The 21973-nt window shown below is 41.9% G+C and overlaps 1 protein-coding gene across 1 annotated transcript in view; it reads left to right on the forward strand.

The window, feature by feature from the left end:
• Positions 1-21973, forward strand: part of LOC146964652 (inactive dipeptidyl peptidase 10-like) — a 204040-nt gene that overhangs the window by 127154 nt on the left and 54913 nt on the right. Inside the window, exons 2-5 of the mRNA XM_085765420.1 lie at positions 3905-4016; positions 7669-7764; positions 18855-18949; positions 19062-19136. Of these exons, the coding sequence (XP_085621546.1) occupies positions 3905-4016; positions 7669-7764; positions 18855-18949; positions 19062-19136 (378 nt within the window). The remainder of the gene's footprint in view (positions 1-3904; positions 4017-7668; positions 7765-18854; positions 18950-19061; positions 19137-21973) is intronic.

The raw sequence follows: 21973 nt of genomic DNA on the forward strand, positions 1-21973 counted from the left end.
GAGTGAGATAGATTTATTTATAATGCTGCTTTGTCGCTGCAAATTAAGTAAGTCTGTATAATTGTGAGGATGATGAAGATTTAAAGGCTGGTCCAGAAATGGGCCTGGTCTTCAGAGACTTGTCCTATCCTATTTACATCTTCAAGCTTTCATCAAGTTTAGCTCAGCAGGAGCTGCTATGACTTATTATGCTTGTGAGCTGGCTTCATAATAAGTAGATTAAAGAAATCAAATCAGGCTACCAACTCAATGGAGCTGATTTGATTAGATTTGTTATTTCTAGTTAAGGCTAATTGTAGGAACAGCATTATAAAACAACCTGTCAACACATCAGCTTCATCCATTTGTTTTCATGTCTCATGCGGCATGGCTCCAAAAGGTGAACACCTGCCTGAACAAGTAAGAAACCAGATTGTTAGACCTCATAATGATGGAAGGGAGCATCATGAGCTGAAACACAATAGCACAGCTGCAGCAGTGGTAAAGGTAAGTATCATGACTCATAACTGCTTTAACAACAAGAATGGCGTGAAAGGAGAAAATGAGTACGACAGTGCAAGAGGAAATTTTGGATGAAAGAGGAAAGATCACGTCACATTTCGGATATTTTAAGTCCGACAAGCATCAGACTGATGTTGTCTGTAAACTATGCAAGGTCGTCTTCCCTGCCAAGTCTGGCAATACGACAAATTTATTTTACCACCTCAGTCGCTCTCATCCTTTGGAGTACAGTAGTGTCAAACTGTCATCAACATCTGCTGGTAAAGGTGAAACACCACACAAGCAGCAACAGACCCCCATGGAGAGGTACTTGGCAGTAATGCCATGACGAAACATTAAAAAGTTATGTCTATATTTGCACATTGAACAGTATTGTTTATTTGTGAGTTGTGACCTGCTCTGGCAAAATGAGTCGTAAGTCGCAGCGCTCTTTTTTTTTTGATAATCAGAAATGAAGTAATGGTGAAGAAATGACATTCAAAAACAATCTCCCAAAGTTTCATAGTCCAGATAATTAAGAAAAGACACGTAAATGCAGATTAAAGTTGACTTGCAACTTTTAACCCTCTAAAGACGAGCACAACATTAAATAACTTCTGAACCGTTTATGATGAAGACGAGCTGTAAGATGCATCTGAATCGTGAGATTTTCCGCTTTCTGAGGGTCCTTGAATGGTGCCTCTATGACAACAAAGGACGGTATAGGGTCCATGTAATCACGTAGTACGGGAACAGACACTATGGGCCTGATCTACAGTACTAAGGTCCCAGATAAGGGGCGCTAAATTGCGTGCTCCTGGTAAAAATTTGTGTGTTTGGTTAGCGCACGAAAAACAGGTGATCTACTAACAGTGACCCGCTAAATAACAGCACACGCAAACCGCAGTATTTAAATGGGGGTTTTGTGCGTAGTAATCATTTCCACCGTGGACAGAGTGGACAGAGAGCTGGATGGCCGCATAAAATTTGATCCGATGGATTAATAGAGAGCTCCGGTGGGACGCTCAGGCCACACTGACCAGAGGGATCAAAGACGGGGTGAAGACAGAGGTGAACCATTTATGATAGAGACGAGCTATGGACAGCATCTGAATCGTGAGATTATCTGCTTTCCGAGGGTCATTGAATGGTGCTTCTGTGACAACAAGGGACCACGTGGTACAGGATGAGACGCCAGAGTCATGGAAGTGAGATATTCCTCCGCTGGCCTTTAAACGCAATTTTCTCAGGTTTTCAGTCAGAAAAAGAGTGTACAGAGTGGGAGACCATAATTCAAATGGCCATCTTGAAAACCATCCAATGTATGACTTTGACTAGGGCATCATAATTATCGATACCGACTGATATGAAACACTTATAATATTGTGATACATTTTTCAGCCATATCACCCAGCCCTAAGATACACCCATTTCGACTCTTCTCCTACAGAAGTTGTAACAATGGTTGAAGATCAGGGGAAGACTTGTCAGAACTGTTAATGCCAATGTTGGCCATGTACCAATAGTGAAGCCTACAAAAAAGATCCTTTACCATAGTTATAAACAAAGTGTGGCCACTGGAACATGAACATGTGACTCATGTGACATGTGACGCGGCAGTGGCTCAGGTGGTAGAGTGGGTCGTCCAATGATCAGAGGGTTGGCGGTTCGAATCCAGCTCTGTCCCGGTTGCTGCCGTAGTGTCCTTGGGCAAGACACCTTACCCACCTTGCGCCTTGCATGGCAGTGTGTGAATGCGTGTGTGAATGGGTGAATGTGATGTACTGTAAAGCGCTTTGGGTATCGTTCAGGTATAGTAAAAAGCGCTATATAAATACAGACCATTTACCATTTACCATTCATCAGTCTACTCCAACACAGAAATGCAGATGCCATCTTTGATCACAGCAGTTTCCCAGAGTTCCCAGATGTGTGTGCATGTGAACACAGATCTCAAAGCCTCAAAGGGACATAAGGCAGTTGGGTTTGGTTGTCACAATCTGCGTCCTCTGCTTCTGCCCCTGCTTCCAGCTTCTGTTTACCCCATCTCCAGAGATCCGCCTCCCGGTACTCACCCACCTGCTGTCCTCACACTTTCCTCCCTGTTCCCATCGTCCTCACACCCGTTGCTGCTGATTATCAGTCTTTCAGTCCCCAGAGCTCTCCCCTCTCCCCGCACCTCACTCAGTCACTACTCTTGACTTTATATACAGGTTCCCTTGCTTTGTTCATTGTTAGTTCATCAGCTCCCCAGTGTTTCCCTGTATAACCTACCTGCTGCTGGTGTTTAGACATTCACAACATTCAGCATACCTTAGGGAAAGATTGTCGCCTGGTTTTATTTTGAAAAATCTGACAGTGACTTCTGGTTTGGGTATGTATCTGCTCTATATACTACATTACCTTTGCTCCAGTCACAATCACTACATAATTACAACATAGTCAGGTGTTTGTGTGTGGTGTGTTTGGAATCGAGTTAGGAAATTCTTCTTCTGCCTTAAAGGTGTACAGAAAAGAAAATTGAATATGAGCCCACTGTGGGCCCTAACATTAGTGTAATAACTCATCTATCAGACGATGTAGCCCAAACTTTGTGCAAAAATCTATTTTCGAGTAAATCCGGGATGAAAGTGTGGTATTTGTTTTTGTAATGGATAATGCAGGCGCACGGATGCGTCACCCTGCTCACGATTCATCAGCCACTGATATTGGATCTGTCATCCGTCAATCAAACGTCTGAGACACACACACAAACACGGAGCTCGGTCTCGCCCCATTGAATATCCCGCCTGCTCGATAACGACCAATCAAATTCGTTTTCCTTACTCGGGTAAACTTGTGCGGCAACTCGTGGAAACTCAGCATGACAAACAGGACAAACAGCCATTTCTGAACACCTTTAAGACTTGGAGTCATTTTTTTCAGTCAGTACTTGGGTGTACAAAATTGCCATCCATAGTTCCATCTATAAATGTCATCTACACTATATCCCCCCTCTGAGCAAACAGTCAGATTAGAGAGAGAGTGTATATGACTGTATACAGCAGTCTATACTCTCTACTTGTGGGTTGATGTGTTTAGGGACACAGTAACTTAAGCTCAAAGTGCTGCAGAGCACAGTGGGAACTATCACCAGTACTTTATTGGCGTGTGAAGGGGGGGAGGTTGCGGCCTCTTTGTGCCTTCAGATTTCTGCACAGCCTGACTCGACCCCTGACCGAGTGTGGCTCAGTCAACCCCCGCTGAGCTTCTTGAGCATAAAAGGCTTACAGTTGGTTTTTCTCTTGCTTAAGGAGACTTCAGCAGCTTGATACACTGATAGAAGACACTCACATCCCCCCCCCTTCTCTTTTCCTGTGCTGCTGTTTTAGCTTTGGCTACATGATTGATATGATATTTACATCATCTGTCTTTTGTTTTGTAGGACGTCGGGCCCATCGGACCAGACAGGAACTGGAAAGGCATTGGCATCTCTCTGTTGGTCATCGTGTTGGTGCTCTCACTCATTGGACTGGCCATTGTTCTGCTGTCAAAAGGTGAGGGGGGGGCCTTGTCAATCTGCTCCCGAAAATTGATCATCACATTATGGTTTATTCTCTGTGTTTTGATATAATTAAAAAGGCATCTTATCAGCTTCACACATAACCTGAGGGCTTAAAGGGACATTGTGTAACTTCTCCTGTTATCTATTCACGAAAATCGATTATTTGGTTCAAAAGTCTGTTTTTCATTAATCAGTAATCCCCCCCATCAACAAACTGAAGTGTTCCTTTCAGCTCTGAATTAGCCGTTCATATCATTCATATCTACATGGAGCGGGTAAGCTCGGTGCTGGCTGCCATGTGGTGTCTCCATGTTTTTACATTCAGTGGCAGCGTGGCGGTAGGAAACCACGGAAACTCAGCGGAGACACCGGAGCTGTCGGCTCAGGTGGAGGTGGCATCTGTGAAAAGTCACCGCGGTAACGCAGTGAGGAGGAATGGAGCGTTACACTGATGCTGCATTCACGTGCAGTCAGGCAGACAGCTGTCGGTAACAAACCATATGTCATTTTAGTCACAGAAGTCGAGAGAAAGCCGTCGGTCAGGTAAACAATACGACATCGCCATGACAACATATTGTCACGTGTATTGTTTTGCCTCGTGTTGACGGACCACTTGTTTACATAGAGGCTTGTTTATGCCGTTACAGTGGCTGTCGTCTGTCTGCCGTCTGCCCAATTTCACGTGAATGCAGCATGAAAAATACGATTTAGTTGCTTGCGATATACAACCGCAACACTATGTGCCTTTAAAGGTTGAATATGGAGAATGCTCATTAAAAGCTATATTTTTTCAAAATAATACATCCACAGGGCGTTTAGAGGGGTGCAGAATACAAGTATTGGTTTTCCATTAAAAAAAATATTTAGTCTGAATTAACTAATTGAAGACATTTTGACGGGTTCGACAATGACTTCCTGTTTACCTTGTACCAGCCAGTAGCCAGCATTGGGGGTCACTTCTCCGCTGTGTTGCTAACCCTCCTCCCGGTCGTGTGCATTTGTTTTCAACAATATATATAATCAATCATTGGATCGATATACATGTTACGACGTGTGTATTAATGTAGTCGAAGCTGTTTAATGAAGGTAAAAATGAAACATGAGGTAAATATGCTGCATAGTTCTTCTCCTTTGTGCTCCTCTGATACTGCCTGGAACTGCTCACAAACAAACCTACATATCCTTTACCTCACCACTCACTCAAATACATTTTGAAAGCACTGTGCTGTAGAAAAATGATATGTCATGTAATAAAATAAATATAGCTCATTTCAGGTACATTGAGAGCAAATCCTTAAATGTTGGATGGTGGGCAGAGATTGGCATGGCTGAGAGTAGTGACTGCTTTGTTGTGACATCACAGTCACAGGAAGTCCTGACAGCTGGTTTTAAGACTCTTCCTGAATACAGGCTGTATTTCTCTGTGGACTGAGGCTTTGATTCTTTAACAGTATAGAACCTAGAGCTGCCTCAATATCAAAGACGACATGGGCACGAGACCTTTCACATGATATAAGAATACATTATGGTTCTCCCGGGTACATGGTGTTTGGAGTCTTGTCTGTAGAGATTAATTTTATTTATCACGTCAACTGAAGATGCCTCTTCTACTTCAGAGGCTTTTTAAAACACCACAGACTTGTGCTCATGTTTTCCAAGTGGATCAATTATGTTTCTCGCTTCCTTATCAGATCTACATGCACATGCACACTGTAAGATCCCTTATCGCTGCCTGACATGTGGGTATATTTATCTTGGTAAATGCATGAAAAGCACCACCAGCACATCATCGCACAATGAGCCATGAACTCTGTCAACCAGCCGCTGCCAGTGACACATCCAGGCCTTGTGGGCTGAACAGTGTTTGTGAAACAATTTAACTTGATGGATTTCTTCAATTGTTTTTCCTGTATACATTATCCAGTTGGTTCTGCCTAAATAAACATTTTTATTAATTCAGTGCAACAATGAGTGACTGTATTGCACACAGTGGGTAGTCATAGAGAGTGGTGAAAGTGACTAAAGCCATGTTGTGTTTATTGAGACAATGTGACGAGGAGGTGATAATAAGTGGAACAGGTACGACACAACATAAAGGCAGCTTTGTCCAGGTGCATTTGAAATATTTCTCCTTTATCTTTCCAACAGAACCTCATCCATCCTGTGTGTTTGTATGTATATGGTCAGAATGTCTGATCAACACTCAGAGGTTTTATGCTGCATTCACATGAAATCCAGCAGACGGGAGTCGGCAAACGGACTACAGACACGGAACGTAACGTGAAAAACAAACAGAAGGTCCGACAGAACGGCAAGACGGCAAAACAATACACACATGACAATATGTTGCTATGGTGATGGCGTAATTCCGTGGCGGTGGAGTTGAAATATTTTAACGTTGGACGGCAACATTCTTTGCCGGCCTCCCCCAAGTTTTGTTGTCATTCTCTGGTCCACTGACATGCCATCCGATGCGCTGTCTGCTGTCTGCTGTCTGCCGGACTCCATGTGAATGCAGCATTAATTCATCCTATGACTTATAATCATTATTTGTAGCTGAAGTGTAACATTTAAAGGGGGACTATGAAAGTCCAGTCGCTTTTCCTCTATTTTGCTCACTCTCCTCCCGTGTGCATTTGTGTTCAACAAAGCCAGCGAGGAACTTATATATCATATACGTGTTATGATGTGTATATTTGTGAAGTCTTATCTGTCATAAACAAGAGGTTGCGGGGCACGTTTGTGTCACGGTGCCGCGGGGACGAGAGCTGGAACCTCGGGTCAGAGGCTCTGACCTTAAAAGTTTGGTTTTCAGCCAAGAGACGCTAGGTGAAAGACACAGAGCCTCCATTCTCCCTGTAACAAGATACAAGTCATTTATTTAACCATCACAATTACTCCGCCGTTTAATTAAGGTAAAAATGTAGCAGAGTTAAAGGTACATTATGTAGGAATTACTCCCATTATAGCGTTGCGGTTGTATATCGCAAGCAACTCAATCGTATTTTTCATGCTGCATTCACGTGAAATTGGGCAGACGGCAGACAGACGACAGCCGCTGCACGTGACAATATGTTGTCATGGCGATGTTATATTTTGTTTATGTTTACCTGACCCACGTTTTCCCGGCTTTCTCTCGACGTCTGTGACTAAAATGACATCTGGTATGTTACCGACGGCCGTCTGTCCGACTGCAGGTGAATGCAGCATCAGTGTAACGCTCCATTCCTCCTCACTGCGTTACCGCGGTGACTTTTCACAGACGCCACCTCGACCTGAGCCGACAGCTCTGGTGTCTCCGCTGAGTTACCGTGGTTTCCTACCGTCACGCTGCCACTGAACGTAAAAACATGGAGACACCACATGGCAGCCAGCACCGAGCTTACCCGCTCCATGTAGATATGAATGATATGAACGGCTAATTCAGAGCTGAAAGGAACACTTCAGTTTGTTGATGGGGGGGATTACTGATTAATGAAAAACATACTTTTGAACCAAATAATCGATTTTCGTGAATAGATAACAGGAGAGGTTACATAATGTCCCTTAGTGGAAGGTGGAAGTCCTGCATACAGTAGTTCCTCTTTAACACATTTTGTATTATTTAACAGCTGATTGCTTGTTGTGTTTTTATCTTTCCCCAGATGACAGTGGGAAACCCTTTGGTTCACAGTTGACCGTGGATGACCTCTTTCAAAGAGAGTTCCAAATACATGACCCCGATGCAAAGTGGATTAATGGTGAGTGTGTCAGAAGCCTGAGTTCAAATAGCCTCAAAAAGGTTTGGGAATGATGAGAACGATGGTTAAATACAGAGTATGATATGATATGATATGATATGATATGATATGAGTATCACTTGCAGTCTCAGAAGCCACTGTTACATTTCATTTTCACTGAAAAGAATCTAAAAAATATTGATGTGATTTTTGTGGGGGTGTTTACCAAACAAACATGTTCCTTTACATGAGAGGGTTATGATGTGTGGGTGGGGTGTCTCTACAGCAAGACACTGACTCACTTCTGATATGTTGAGACACATTTTTACCTTTATCAGATAAATTAAGAAACAAACAAGCTAATGAATCCACATTCCTCGTACACCAGCTTCGACTTCACCGTGACAGTATTCTCTGCCCCCTATACACTTTCCTTATCGGGTGTCACTGAATGTTTTTGGTATGTTTAGATATTCCAAAAGAAAAGGTGATTGGAAAGTCAGGCTGGGTGATGAATTTACGTGAAATCATCTAGATTTTGAGTTTTCACTTTGCTTCTTACTCATGAGGAGAACTGCTTACGAGTTCAACAGTGTCTGAATGTACAAACTCAGACCAACTCTCTCATGGACATCAAAAGCTCTCCAAGTCCAGACAGAATAAACTTTACCCTGGAAATCTTCAACAAATGAAAGACTGAAACTTAAACAAGGAGAGTAAAAAATAGATGTGAAAGAATCAAAGGAGGGCTGGCGAGTTGTTTATTTTGAATGCACTTTATCAAACTTTGAGCTTTTTGATGAAAACTTAATTCCTGTAAGTTCTGCAGGATCACAGAGAAACTTCAAACATTCTCCAGAGTTTAAGACCAAGTCTGTAGTTAAGTCTTTACATGCATAGTCTCCAGCTGCACCAGTTATCATCCAACTGGCTTTTTTGCATTCGTTTTAACGAATCATATTAGACCTCACAATAATATATTGGGTGATGCTGAACCCAGGATACATTGTGGTGAAGTCGTGTCGGGGGATGGCTTGTTTTGGTGGAGGATTTTCTCTCAGGGAGGCCGATGGAAAGGCTGATTACCTGCAACGAGAAAGCAACAAGCAGCCAACTCATACATTGTTCAGGTATCGATCAAAACCTCCCGAAGGTTATTGTTGTTTCCTGTAGTGAAGGACATTTTGAAAGTGGTTCAAGGCAGGGGAAAAGGAAAAAAGGAAGAGAATGCCTCCTGCAACACGAGTCAGCGAGTCAGCGAGTCAGACTCTCGGTCTACAGTCTACAGCTGGTTATGGGGCACAATAGGAATAAAGTTTTAAAGAGGAACCATGCAAGTCTGGTCCTTTTTCCTCTGTATTGCTAACCCTCTACCTCTTGTGCATTTGTTTACAACAAAGCAGGCGAAAAATCAATACATGGAGCGGTGGATAAGGTTATACGACATTACGACGTGTAGTCTTAACTGTCATAAACAAAAGATTACGGGTTACGGAGCGTGTTTATCGTGGTGCGCAGAGATCAGAGCTGGGACACCGGGGCGGCGACCAGGTAACTACACTTATGTTGCAAGGTTGGTTTTCAGCCATGAGACGCCAGGTGGAAGACAGAGAGCCTCCGCTGTCACTCATAACAAGTCACAAGTCATGTAGTTAATCACAATTACTCTGGAGGCTTTTTAATTAAAGCAGAAGTAAGCGGAATGTTTGTGTTAATATAAGTCTTAAAGGGACAACGAGGAGTTTTGGAAAAGCGCAGTGTTTTCACACTACATTTATGAGCCTCCACGCGCACCGTGAAATTCTTTGACCGGCGCAAGACAGACTCATGTTTTCATTCATCAAGAATCACGATCACATACCGTCGTAGTTCCGACCATAAACGGCGATTCAGCTGCGTTATTCTCATGACTCGCCGCGAAACCGAAAGTAAAAAACGCTGGTCGGCTCGCCCAGCATTTCCACCACCACTAATAATAACAAAATAACGATAGAGACAAAACAATATATTTATAGAAAATGGGCCCATTAACAAGTGTGGGTAACGTAGATTCATCCACATTAACGTGATACTTTTTTATAACCAAATAGAAACTCCTCGTTGTCCCTTTAAATAGTTATATCTTCCGATGGCAATCACTTAGATAGAGTGTTTGGTCTGAAACACGGGTCTGTCAGTCACTCTGCTCTGCTGTAAGCCGAGAAGAAAACTTTCCTTGTATCCTACAATCTTTATCCAATGAGGAGAAAGAACGGCATAAAGGGGCACTCTGTGTGTGCAGCCAAGGGATGCGTGTGAATTTGGTGACGTAGGGACGAGGGCGGGGACTGCTAACTCCATCGGCTGACAAGAAGTTAGCCAAAACGACCAGATCGCTTACTTCTGCTTTAAGGTGTAAATGTAGCATAGCCATGGGAAAAATCCTGCTTAGTTCCTCTTTAAGATGTTGTAAACTGCTCAGAATGTTAATTGTAGGGCACAGTAGAGACTGATGAACGATGGCTGTAGCAAATGATGGGTCAAGATGAGATATTTTATTGGACCAGCTGGTTGTGTTGGATCCAAGTCAGGGTTGAACGAAGTTGGTAGAATCTATCAGCTGGGGATCAGAGGAATGTTTGTGTAAAGTATCATGGCAGTCCATCACACAGTTGGTGAGATATTTCAGTTGTCTGAACTGACCCTGGATCATCTCAGAACGGAGGTCATATTGAACCTTTGTCTTTTTCTACCTGTAATATGACTTCTGTGAAAACTATGAGTAAATTTTGGTTATGAATAAATGTTATATAGAAATTGCTCTGTAGTATTCTTCCATCCCATTTCTCATTTTGACATTTGCAGTTATTCCGGTTATCTGAACAAGTTAAGCCCATTTTACCCAGCTGTTACTAATTACTATGCAAACTGTGTGTGTGTGAGCATCGAAGCTTTCAGCACTGCACGTTTCCACGAGCCTGATGAAGAGCTGAGCGAAGGCGGATGCTGCAGTCAGTGTTAATTAAATTAAATGAAATTAGATTATTGATTATGTTTTTGTAGGTTTAGTGTGTGGTCTGAATACCACAGTTGTGGCTGTGGTGAGTTAATCTCAGAGTTTATTACAGCATCAGCCTTTGACTGTTCAAATGATGTCAACTACTGAGGCTGCGCTCCAACCAAAACCAGCAGCAGACCAGACATTTGGGGCTCAGGTGTGCTGCTTAAAGGACAATTCCAGACAAATTCAACCTGGGGCTCTAGTTTCCTAATATTTTAGGTCTAAATGATGGATTCTCTCTCTGTCTCGCAAGAGTCGTTGACGCACTCACAGGCAGAATAAACAATATTCAGACTTACTATACTGTACCACTAGACGTTGTGCCTCTGAGTTGATATTTCTTTGTTGATAAAATAAATGGGAGAGCTTCAGACGACAACATAGTTAGCCGTCAACTTGATTCTCACGAGAGACTTTGCGAGTTCGTGCAAGACTTCCTGAGACTTTGTATTAGCTCTCCGGTTACAAACATGTCGGCTTGCTTGAAGTAAACAAACCCCTGTGTGTGTTTGAATAGCCATCTGACGCTGTGTGTGGGGGGAAAAAAGCGGTTTTGAGGGATGTAAACAGCCTCAATAGCGGAAATGTTGTCAGCTCCCATTCATCACTGCCATGGCGATGTGGGGACAGACACAACTACTGAAAAACAGGAGACATTAAAAAGAAAATCTTCAAATTCATTCTTTTACAGTAGACCTAAAATGTTAAGAAATTAGAGCCCCAGGTTGAATTTGCCCAGAATGGTCCTTTAATGGTCTTTTGTGCTTACTTCTAATAGCTGATCAGGTTCCACATAAAATGATTACTTATCATATGGGTTTGATATATAATGCCAGGATACACAATGTTGTTGGTCAATAAGAGAACAATGGGATTAAATGGGTTAAAGCAGAAGTAAGCAGAATGTTTGTGTTAATATAAGTCTTAAATAGTTATATCTTCCGACAGCAATCACTTACATAGAGTGTTTGGTCTGAAACACGGGTCTGTCAGTCACTCTGCTCTGCTGTAAGCCGAGGAGAAAACTTTCCTTGTATCCTACAAGTTTTATCCAATGAGGAGAGAGAACGGCATGAAGGGCTGTGTGTGCAGCCAAGGGATGCGCGTGAATGTGGTGACGTAGGAACGAGGACCAATAGATCCATGGCGAGGGCGGGGGCTGCTAACTCCATCGGCTGACAAGAAGTTAGCCAAAACTACCGGATCGCTTACTTCTGCTTTAAGTTAATTCTTGCCTATACAGTATAACAACATCATTTAGTTGTATTTGCCATTTGAATGTGTTGCAAAGAACACTATAATGAATATGCTCCCATGTTCAGCAGTTATCTCTAGGATGCTCAGAGAGTTTGGGACAACATCTCATTTGTTTTTTCTTTCTGTTTTGTTTGTCTTTTCACTCCCGAGACTTTTCCCACTGATAAATGCCATAAATAACACATCAAATCTCACTTTTTCTTTATCACTGAACAGTCCTTTACTTTGGGAGTCCTGGTGGACGGTTCCACTCTGTCTGTTCTGCAGTGTCGTTGCCGTCAAGCTGTCTGAGTCCTCCCTCTTCCTGCTGAGGTTGGCTCCTCTCAGTCACGCTCAGCCTCATAGTCCTCTCTCCTCGCTCGCTCCCCTGCCTCGCTCGCTTGTCCCAGAAGTAAAAGTCCTTGCACGACATATTCCCTTTGTCTTTCGGTGAAATGCTTTTCTCCGACGTGATTGGATTCATCCAAAAATATATCTCCTTTCTTGTTAAGTTGTTCTGAAGTGAAATAAATAAAAGTGGAAACTTACAGAACACAGTTGTGACTATTTAAGAGAACCATAAGGAAGGAAGGAAGTACGGAATTTGGGGTTTTCATTAAATGTAAGACATAATCATTACAGGACATCAACTATTTCAGTCTGTGTCTAATGAATCTATAATGAATGAGTTCCACTATTTGATTTGAACTACAACAGCAAGAAGCTCTGATATACCCAATAAACACTGCAGTACCTGCAGCACCAATAGCAAATAGTGAACGTGAGTACTTAACAGCTAAAGAGCCAGAGTACCGTGGAAGTTGGAATATATAATTGTACAAATTTGACAAGTTATTTTTGACAAGTTATTTTTTTCCAAAGCATGTGCTAAACAAGTGCCAAGTTTGTCTGTAGCACATCTGAACATATATTGGTGCTATTTGTCACAACTTAAAGCAGAAGTAAGCGATCCGGTGGTTTTGGCTAACTTCTTGTCAGCCGATGGAGTTAGCAGTCCCCGCCCTCGTCCCTACGTCACCACATTCACGCGCATCCCTTGGCTGCACACACAGAGAGGACCGTTCTCTCTCCTCATTGGATAAAGGTTGTAGGATACAAGGAAAGTTTTCTCCTCGGCTTACAGCAGAGCAGAGTGACTGACAGACCCGTGTTTCAGACCAAACACTCTATATAAGTGATTGCTGTCGGAAGATATAACTATTTAAGACTTGTATTAACACAAATATTCCGCTTACTTCTGCTTTAATAGCTTTACAATCTATCAGGGCCTTGTGTTGAGCTCCAAAGTTGTCATTTAGTCAACGTTTCGGTCTATTGACCTTCATCAGGACACACCGAAACGTTGACTAAATGACTAAATAAAAGAGCTCCAAGTGAGTGCGGGAGCAAGTGTTGATTTTTTATGTTGAACTTGACTGGGGATCTGCTCCCAGCACCACCCAAAGGAGAATGTGCATGCTGATTAAGCCTTGATACAATTAAAGTCAGTCAATGTTCTAAACTCCAAAAATCATCTGTGGTGACATTCTGCAGCTTTACATGTACACGTCTTTCACCGGTTTGTAACACGGTAACATTCTCTCTGGAGGAGTTGTTCTGACTAAACTCAGGCTAAGATAAACCTAACCATGGAGCAACAGAGGATATTATTCTTCCCCATCACAAGTAAACAGATCAGGATAAAATTCCAATTTACCGGTATATCCTCAAAAAGCTATGTCTCTGTCTATGTATCAATGTCAACAAAAAGAAACATCAGCTGATTTTTCTGATACCACTTTGTCAAACTTTTCTTCACACCACAATATTAAGCTCAAGGACTAGAGATGTGTAATTTATCAGTTGGATACCAGTGTCAACACTGGTGAACCATGGGGATTTCTTTTAATTATTGCCCTAACAAAGCAGTGGCAAGTCACTGAGTAGCTCCGACACTTTTAATCACAGCTGAGATTACACGTCACCTTTATCCTCAGAGCATTTTTTGATGAAACTGTTGTCAACTCAGGAGGACAGCTGCCCAATTTTCCAATTATTTTTGCTGTAAAATGTTTTATATAACCACTGATTTGATACATGTGCAGCATATAAAATATGCACTAAGGACCGGTGGCTTGTTTTGGGGTTTCTAGATGACAAAAGCCCTTCTGAGGATTTCTTCGTCTGATGAATGCAAGCGATCCATCTGTCTTTCATATTTATTTTCCTGTCATTATACTTAGAAGTGTTTTGAGTGTTTGCTAGTGTGTCAGCCTCTTCCCTGAGATTGATGCCTCAGAGCTTATTCATTGACATTTACATGAGATGGGGACCTCCCAATGATTTGGACCTGTCAGCTGCTTTAATAGAAATCAGGCCTCTCCAGACTCTAGGGCTGGTCTGGGATCAGACTGGAGTTATTGCAGACACCTCCTGTCAGCGTCTTCACTCTTAAAAGTTGAAGCTTAATCTCACTGTGCCGATCACCCAGATCGTCCTAAATGAGTCTTTGTTGTTGCTATTTTCTTCTCTCCTGTCAAACATGTTGTCCCCTCAGGGGAAGCTTAATGTTGGACCTGTTTAACCCCTCGCAGGGATCTAAGAGTGAGGTTGTCAGCCCGGGCTGTTGTTTTCTTAAGAGGGACAAGTGATTGCAAGAGGGTGGTGTAAGATGTCTAGTGCATATTAAATATTAAATGTAGGCTTCATCATCAGATGTTTGGCTTGTGTCACCTTCATTAATTATTGTTTTGATTTGTAGTACATTTAAAGATACCCAGTGAAGGTTGCTTTTGGTTATAAGAGTCTCATATTAATGTGGATGAATCTACATCACCCACACTTGTTAATGTGTCCATTTGCGATAAATATATTGTTTTATCTTTGTAGTTATTTTTTTGATATTATTATTTAGTGGTCGACTTGCCCAGCATTTCCTCAGAGAGACAGAGCGATTTACTGCAACCAACTATGCGCATGCGCCGACAGAGACTAGCAGAGTAGTTTGACAGAAAACTGAGATCAAGAGAAAAAGAAAACAGAGTGAGAAGCTTCTTGGTGTCACTAACCTCAGTGGTCCTGGTGCTCCACGTCTGTCTGACCGAGACGCAGTTCTCCTCCTCTGCCCCGACTCTCCTCTCACCTACACTTGAGCACCCGTCCTGGGCTATAAAGTCAGCCTGCTCTGGAGCTCCGCTGTCCTGCTGGAGGCTGTTCTTAAAGGATAATTGCCGTTTTTTTACATTCTGGACCTTATTTATAGCATAAAATATGATAATTTACTCACCCAGATAACTTTAGTGTCGGAACGACTTGTAATAATCCACATCTACATTATCTGCCGCAAAACCCGTTCATTTCACCAATATTTTGTTATGATATGCTAGTGCTATTCCCCTCTGAGTCCGGGGTTAGCTGTTATCAACATCCGGGGTCTGAAGGTTGACCTACTAACCTCTGACCTGGATGATGTCATCTCCGACCACTGCCCGGCGCAGTTTGTTGCTACCGCTAATGCTATGGTTCGTTTCTGCGTGTTTCCGACTTGTCAGAACAAAATGAGCAGCTGGATGAAGTTCAGCTTCCACAGGCTTCCTCTCCTCAACCTGGACTCACTAAAGCTCTGGCTAGTTGAGATAAAAATGGACCCGAATGCCGAAATGGAATCATTATTATTATCCGCTATAGCTCAAGGGAAATGCAGTCTTCATTCCAGCACATGAAAGTTTCTCGGAGGGGCTTTAATTAACCTGCAATAGTTGCATCTAGATAACAGATACTGTACAGCTGATGCTCGCAACACGGGCGCACACACACTTTAAAGGGATAGTTCAACATTTTGGCAAATTGGCCCATTGCCATAATCGCTATAGTCATAGCAGTAGGTTCGTTACCTTTATTTGTCGGTGCAAGCTATTTTTAGAACGGAGGAGCGGAGCGGCGAACTGCTCAGAGCTACGCTATGGAGGCTAAAGGAATTTCTTGGTTTTCCTCATCAAACTCATCAAATACACAATCCCAAAACTCCAAAACGCTTTCATGGACAAGTTGTGACCTGCACATTCACCACGCTATGAGATAATAATGGAACGTTACGAAACTGAGCCGTTTTCGAGGTAAATACAGGGTAAATACAGAGTCTGCTTGCTGAAAAACTGTCCCTGAACGCAACGCGCATCAGCGGTTTTGCATGAATTTACCTCTAAAACGGCTCCGTCTCGTAACGTTCCATTATTATCTCATAGCGTGGTGAATGTGCAGGTCACAACTTGTCCACGACAGCCTTTTGGAGTTGTTGGATTGTGTATTTGATGAGTTTGATGAGGAAAACCAAGAAATTCCCTAGCCTCCATAGCATAGCCCTGAGCAGCCTGCCGCTCCGCTGCTCCGTTCTAAAAATAGCTTACACCTACAATTAAAGGTAACAAACCTATTGCTATGACTATAGACCCTTTCAGAGAGTATAAACAAATACAGGTGTTACCAAGGATACTAATTAAGGCTCCATTCCGTTTAGTGTAGCAGAGCGTTTTCTAATGAGCCACACCTGTCTTTGTTTATACTTTCTGAAAGGGTCTATAGCGATTATGGCAATGGGCCAATTTGCCAAAATGTTGAACTATCCCTTTAAGCTGTTTATCACTGATGTGTGACCTCAAGACAGTGGACAGAGACTGTCTTTTGTGAAGGGATGGCATAAACAATGATGTCATCCATCCATATTCTGCTTATCCATGTCTGGAGCAGAAAGTAGAAGTCCAGTGATGGAGTATATAAGTCCACATCAGGTGGAGGTTGTGGTGAATGTGTCACAGGAGGAGTGGTGTCCAATCCCTGTGTGAAATAGCAGTTAGTGCTGAGTCTATTGTCTTTTATTAAATTTTACCAGGTAAGGGCACCGTATGGCTCAGTGGGTTGAGCAGGCGCCCATATGCAGGCTACAGTCAGGCTACAGGGTACAGTCAGCCCTGGTTCGAATCCTGAGTCTGGTGGCCCTTTGCTGCATGTCATTCCCCCTCTCTCTGCCTCCACATTTCCCGTATCTCTCAACTATCAATTTAAAATATACTTAAAAACAAATTACCAGGTAGATTTTCAACTCTCTTTTTTATTTTATTTTAATTTCATCAAGGGCAAAACACCCACATACATGAGGAAGTTTACTACATAGCTACATGCTGCCGTAGTATAAAACCAAACATACAGAATCAACAACAAAACATATACAAACAATATAAAACTTCAAGCCATGACCCTTACTATTGTGTCAAAGGTTCAGTACTTTGCTGTTGTTTACTCTGCTCCTTCACTCTTATGACGGTGATAGCCTTGTGAGCTGCCACTGTAGGCAGACGCTCATGGGTTATAGCAGAGGGTTTGGAATAAACAACCTACTGTACAGTATATGGTTGTTTTGGTTGGAGGTCAGTGAATGTCAAAGTGATATTATCCACAGTGGACACAAAGCTTCCATCATAACTTTCCGTGCCAGTGTAGGAGGTAGTGTTCCCTGTAGCCAGCTGTGGAGGGTGGTGGTGTTGTTTTTAACATCTGTATCATGCTATTTCAATAACCTAAAATAAGTGTTTCAGTGCTGATGACACCACAGTAGTGGGCTTAATCACTAAGAACGATGAATTATTGTACAGGAACCAAATAGCATCTCTTGTGGACTGGTGCAATACAAATAATCTGGAACTGAATGCTTTGAAAACTAAGGAAGTGGTTATAGATTTCCGCAGACACAAAGAAGACCACCTACCTCTGGCCATCAACAACATAGAGGTGCAGAGAGTGGACAGTTATAGATTCCTGGGAATTAACATATCATCTTCCTTGAAGTGGAAGGACAACACCAGCACCATTTTAAAGAAAGCACACCAGAGACTGTTCTTTTTAAAACAACTGAAAAAGTGTGGTGTGTCTAGCAAGGGATTGCTCCAGTTTTACACGGCAGCTGTTGAGAGTGTTCTCACGTTTGGTATTACTGTTTGGTTTGGGAATGTGTCTGCGGAGGAAAAGAGGCAGCTAAACAAGGTGGTACGCACTGCATCTAAAATCATTGGATGTGAGGTTCCATCCACATCTGAGATCTATGAGGCCAGACCGCAGAAGAAAGGCGTTAAGATTTTAAAAGACCCCTCCCACCCAGCTAACTGCCTTTTTAACTTCCTGCTCTCACAAAAAAGACTGAGGAGCATAAAATCCAGAACAACCCGACTCCAGAACAGCACATACCCACAAACTGTCAGACTCCTCAACACCTCAGAAATATTATTTTAAAATACCATAGTCCATTTAGAGGGACAGGGTATTGTTTTAATGTGCCATATTTATATTTATCTATTGATTTACTGATTATCTATTTATTACTTGTGCACTTTACTCTGTTTTTATCATGTCCTACTGTATTGGGTGTATGTTGTGTTTTTATGTCAGTGTGTGAGGCCCACTGAAACAAATTCCAAGCAACAAGTTGTTGACATGGCAATAAAGTATTGAAACTTGAAACTTGAACTTGAGTTCTGTAACTTATTTATATATATATATATTTTTTTTTTTTACCCTGCAAATTACATAATCAAGGCACAGCAGTCACAATATCACATAACCACAATGGCATATAGCTGACGTTGCCATGCCAACACTGACAACTCCTACAGTTAACAGCAGTTCAGACTGTGTAAGGGATACCGTGACTGTGATCTTTTGTCAACGATAAAAAACTAAAACTACTTCTTTTCCCACATCCTGTCATCCTGTCACAGTCAGCTGGTTTGTCTTTGAAGATCCAACTCAAAGCAGCACATTGATTCTGTCTCTGTCTGTCCTATAGGTGAAGAAATCGTATTTCAGAGCTGGGACGGAGATGTTCTAAACATTTCCATACACAACAATGAAACGGACCTGCTGCTGAAAAACACCACATTTGTAAGTAGGACGATGGATTGAACAGTTTCTTCACATTGTGATAAGTGGAACAAATACATAACAATAATCCTTTGTACATAAAAGTTTCATCCAGCTCTTGTTCTTCCCACAGGCGACTTTTAAGGCATCAAAGTTTGCAGTTTCTCCAGATCTGAACTTTGTTCTTCTGGGATACGATGTCAAACAGGTGAGAACCTTTTAATATTCTGTTTGCATGTGTTCTGACACTGGTGTTTGGCTCGGGGCTGCTGACAGTTCATGAACTGAAATGGAGATGTGCCTAACATGGAAATACCTCTCAGTTCTGAATCAATGAAAAAACCTGACATGTTTCATTTGTGAGAATAAAACAAGTAAAAAAGCAAGCACACAACTTTCCTTTCCAACTACTATCTACTTTTATGAAAGACACTACAGGTGAATAGGGTAAAAATTTTAACTAACAGATATCACCATGAAACTTCCGAAGTTTATCACTTAGTACATTAAGACAAATATTTTTTGTATTACAAGTTCTGTCAAATTTTATGTTTAAAAATTTAAATGAGGCAATATCTGATTAAATATACGCTAATTTGCATACATTTCCAGAACCAAAATCTGAACAATGGATAAAGCCCCTTTCAAAATTCTTGTTTTATTTTGTTGACATATTAGAGTCAGAAGTTTTTACAGAGGGGATTTTGGATATCTCTTTTTATCACTCTGTAAATGAGAAAATACTGTCACACCAGCCCTAAAAAATCCAATTTCGCCCTGTTTTTAGGAATAAAATGTTGTATAAATCAGGCTGTGAATGATATATCAACAATCCCCTCTGTAAAAACCTTCGGAATATAGACAGGAATAAAACTGGAAGGTTTGGTGTCTGTAAGTGCTGCTGAAGTGGAGATTTCAGGCTCAGAGTCTGAGGAAAAACTCATTTTGAGAAAACAGCCTTTAAAGACTTGTACTGTAAAATTCCATAGATTGCTAATGTAAATCATCATTTTCCGATTGGTTGCTGATACGGAGGAAATTACAATTTTTGAAGCCTACATCATTGTTGAGGAGAGAGAGAGCTTTACAATGATGCCTGACATGACATGGGTCAGACAACAGACACAGCACAGTATGTCACAGTAGCTGTTAACTTTTGGTGAATTTAGGAGAAATCTACTGACAAATGAAGTAAAATAACCACATTAATATGGATTTTCTAACATTTCTTTTGACTTTTCTGAGAGAATACATGTTAAGGAAGAAAAATAGCCCAAAATCTCAAAATTGATCAGTGCATGTGCATGCACTGTAGTGTCTCGCCAGTCATTGACCTCTGACGTGAGGGTGAACACCTTCAATCAAACTTTATTTATTTATTTATTACCTTAAAGAAGATGTGTGAGTCCTCTCCTGGTTGTATTGGAGTACCTTCTGTAACAAGAACCCTCATGAGCAAGATGTCTCTAATGAGTGGTCACATGACCCCACAGCTCTCTGATACACCGTCATGTGTCATGAAAGTCTGTGGTCCTTGTTAGTGTTGGCACTGTGGCCAAGTTGCTCATTTTCTGTGTTCACTGTGCAATGAAAATAGTCCAGGAGGAAATGGTTCAGTGTCTGATCAGAGCGTTGTCAGGAGGCAGGTGGCTGAAATAGAGATACAGGCTTTCAGGGGTTAACAGCTTTCTGACAGCTCAGTATCAGTAACATGGTCTTAACGGTGTTTTCTCCAAACTGCAGACATGAGTCAGACGACTGTCCTTCATAACTTTCTTCCAGAGCCAGTTGGACAGTGGTTTGGTGTCCATGAGTGGTTCTAAGTGATGAGTACAAATGAAACGATCCTGACATTTAGAGGTGAGCCTGGAAGACAAACAGAAAGAGCATGACAGAGAGAGAGAGAGGGGGGAGAGATGAGTAATTGTTTGTGTGCAGCTCCAGTGAGTCTCTGCAGAAACAACATGGGAGACAGTGTTTCTGGGTTTGGAGTCTGTGTCTGCTGCAGGGATATAACCAAGATACTCTTACTATGATTTATAATAATTGTCAGTAGAGGAAAGTGGGATATTTATATTTTCTTATATTGCATAAATTAAAGGGATACTTCACCCAAAATCGATAATTCACCAGTTTTCTACTCACCGTCATGCCAAGGAAGAGTTTGGAGAACTTTCGGAGTTATCAAAACTCTTTTGGAGTTCCAAGGGGGGTCCGGCTGGCAACGGATTTTTATATAATGGTGGCGGATAGAGTTCACTTTTGAATCGTCCAAAACACACACTATGATCAGTACATTCAAATACCTCCATACTGCTCGTCTGTACTGACCCAAGTGTCCTGAACTCCTCCCACTAACCCACTGTCTTGTGCACATACACGGATAGAAGCAGTCGGTGTTAGTGTTGTTCTCACTGTGGTGAGAAGAACTCATCGTTCAGACTATGCAACACAACAACCTCTTGACCCACTGTTTTGAAGGGAACAAAGCTAATTGTATGTCAAATCCGATTGGCCATCTACAAACTGTTTCCACACAGCAGGTTCATTTGGCAGCTGTCGAAACTATTGAGGCGCAGCACACAAGTGTTACAGGAACAACGACTATACAACGCAGTGTATTGTTATTGAGTTTTTTTGGAAAGCTATTCAGAGCGCCGCTGTCTGTGGCCCGCTTTCATTTTATCAACAAGCAGCTTCTCAAATTAAAAACACACTTGATATTTTCTGTGAAGTGCGCTGTAGTGCGCTGTAGTGAAATGAGAAAAACAGTGTTTTTTCAAGCGTTTGCTCAAAAACTGTTCATGTTCATGTGGAAAAAAAGATGTTTAACAGTCAAAACTGTGTGTAGAATCACTAGAAAAGAGAAACCACAGTGCAAACACCTGCTTACAAAGGAGAGTACTCACTCGTGATTTATACTCACAGAGATGCAGATGTCTGAGCACATCTGTCCTTGGAGACGACTGAGTGATTCAGTGAGAGAGAAGGTTGTCTTTTGTCTTTGCAATAGACAAAAGAAGTGAGCACAATGGCACATGACAC

The sequence above is a fragment of the Trachurus japonicus genome, chromosome 21 (assembly GCF_045865225.1).
Source record: "Trachurus japonicus isolate A0001 chromosome 21, Traja_1.0".
NCBI lineage: Eukaryota > Metazoa > Chordata > Actinopteri > Carangiformes > Carangidae > Trachurus > Trachurus japonicus.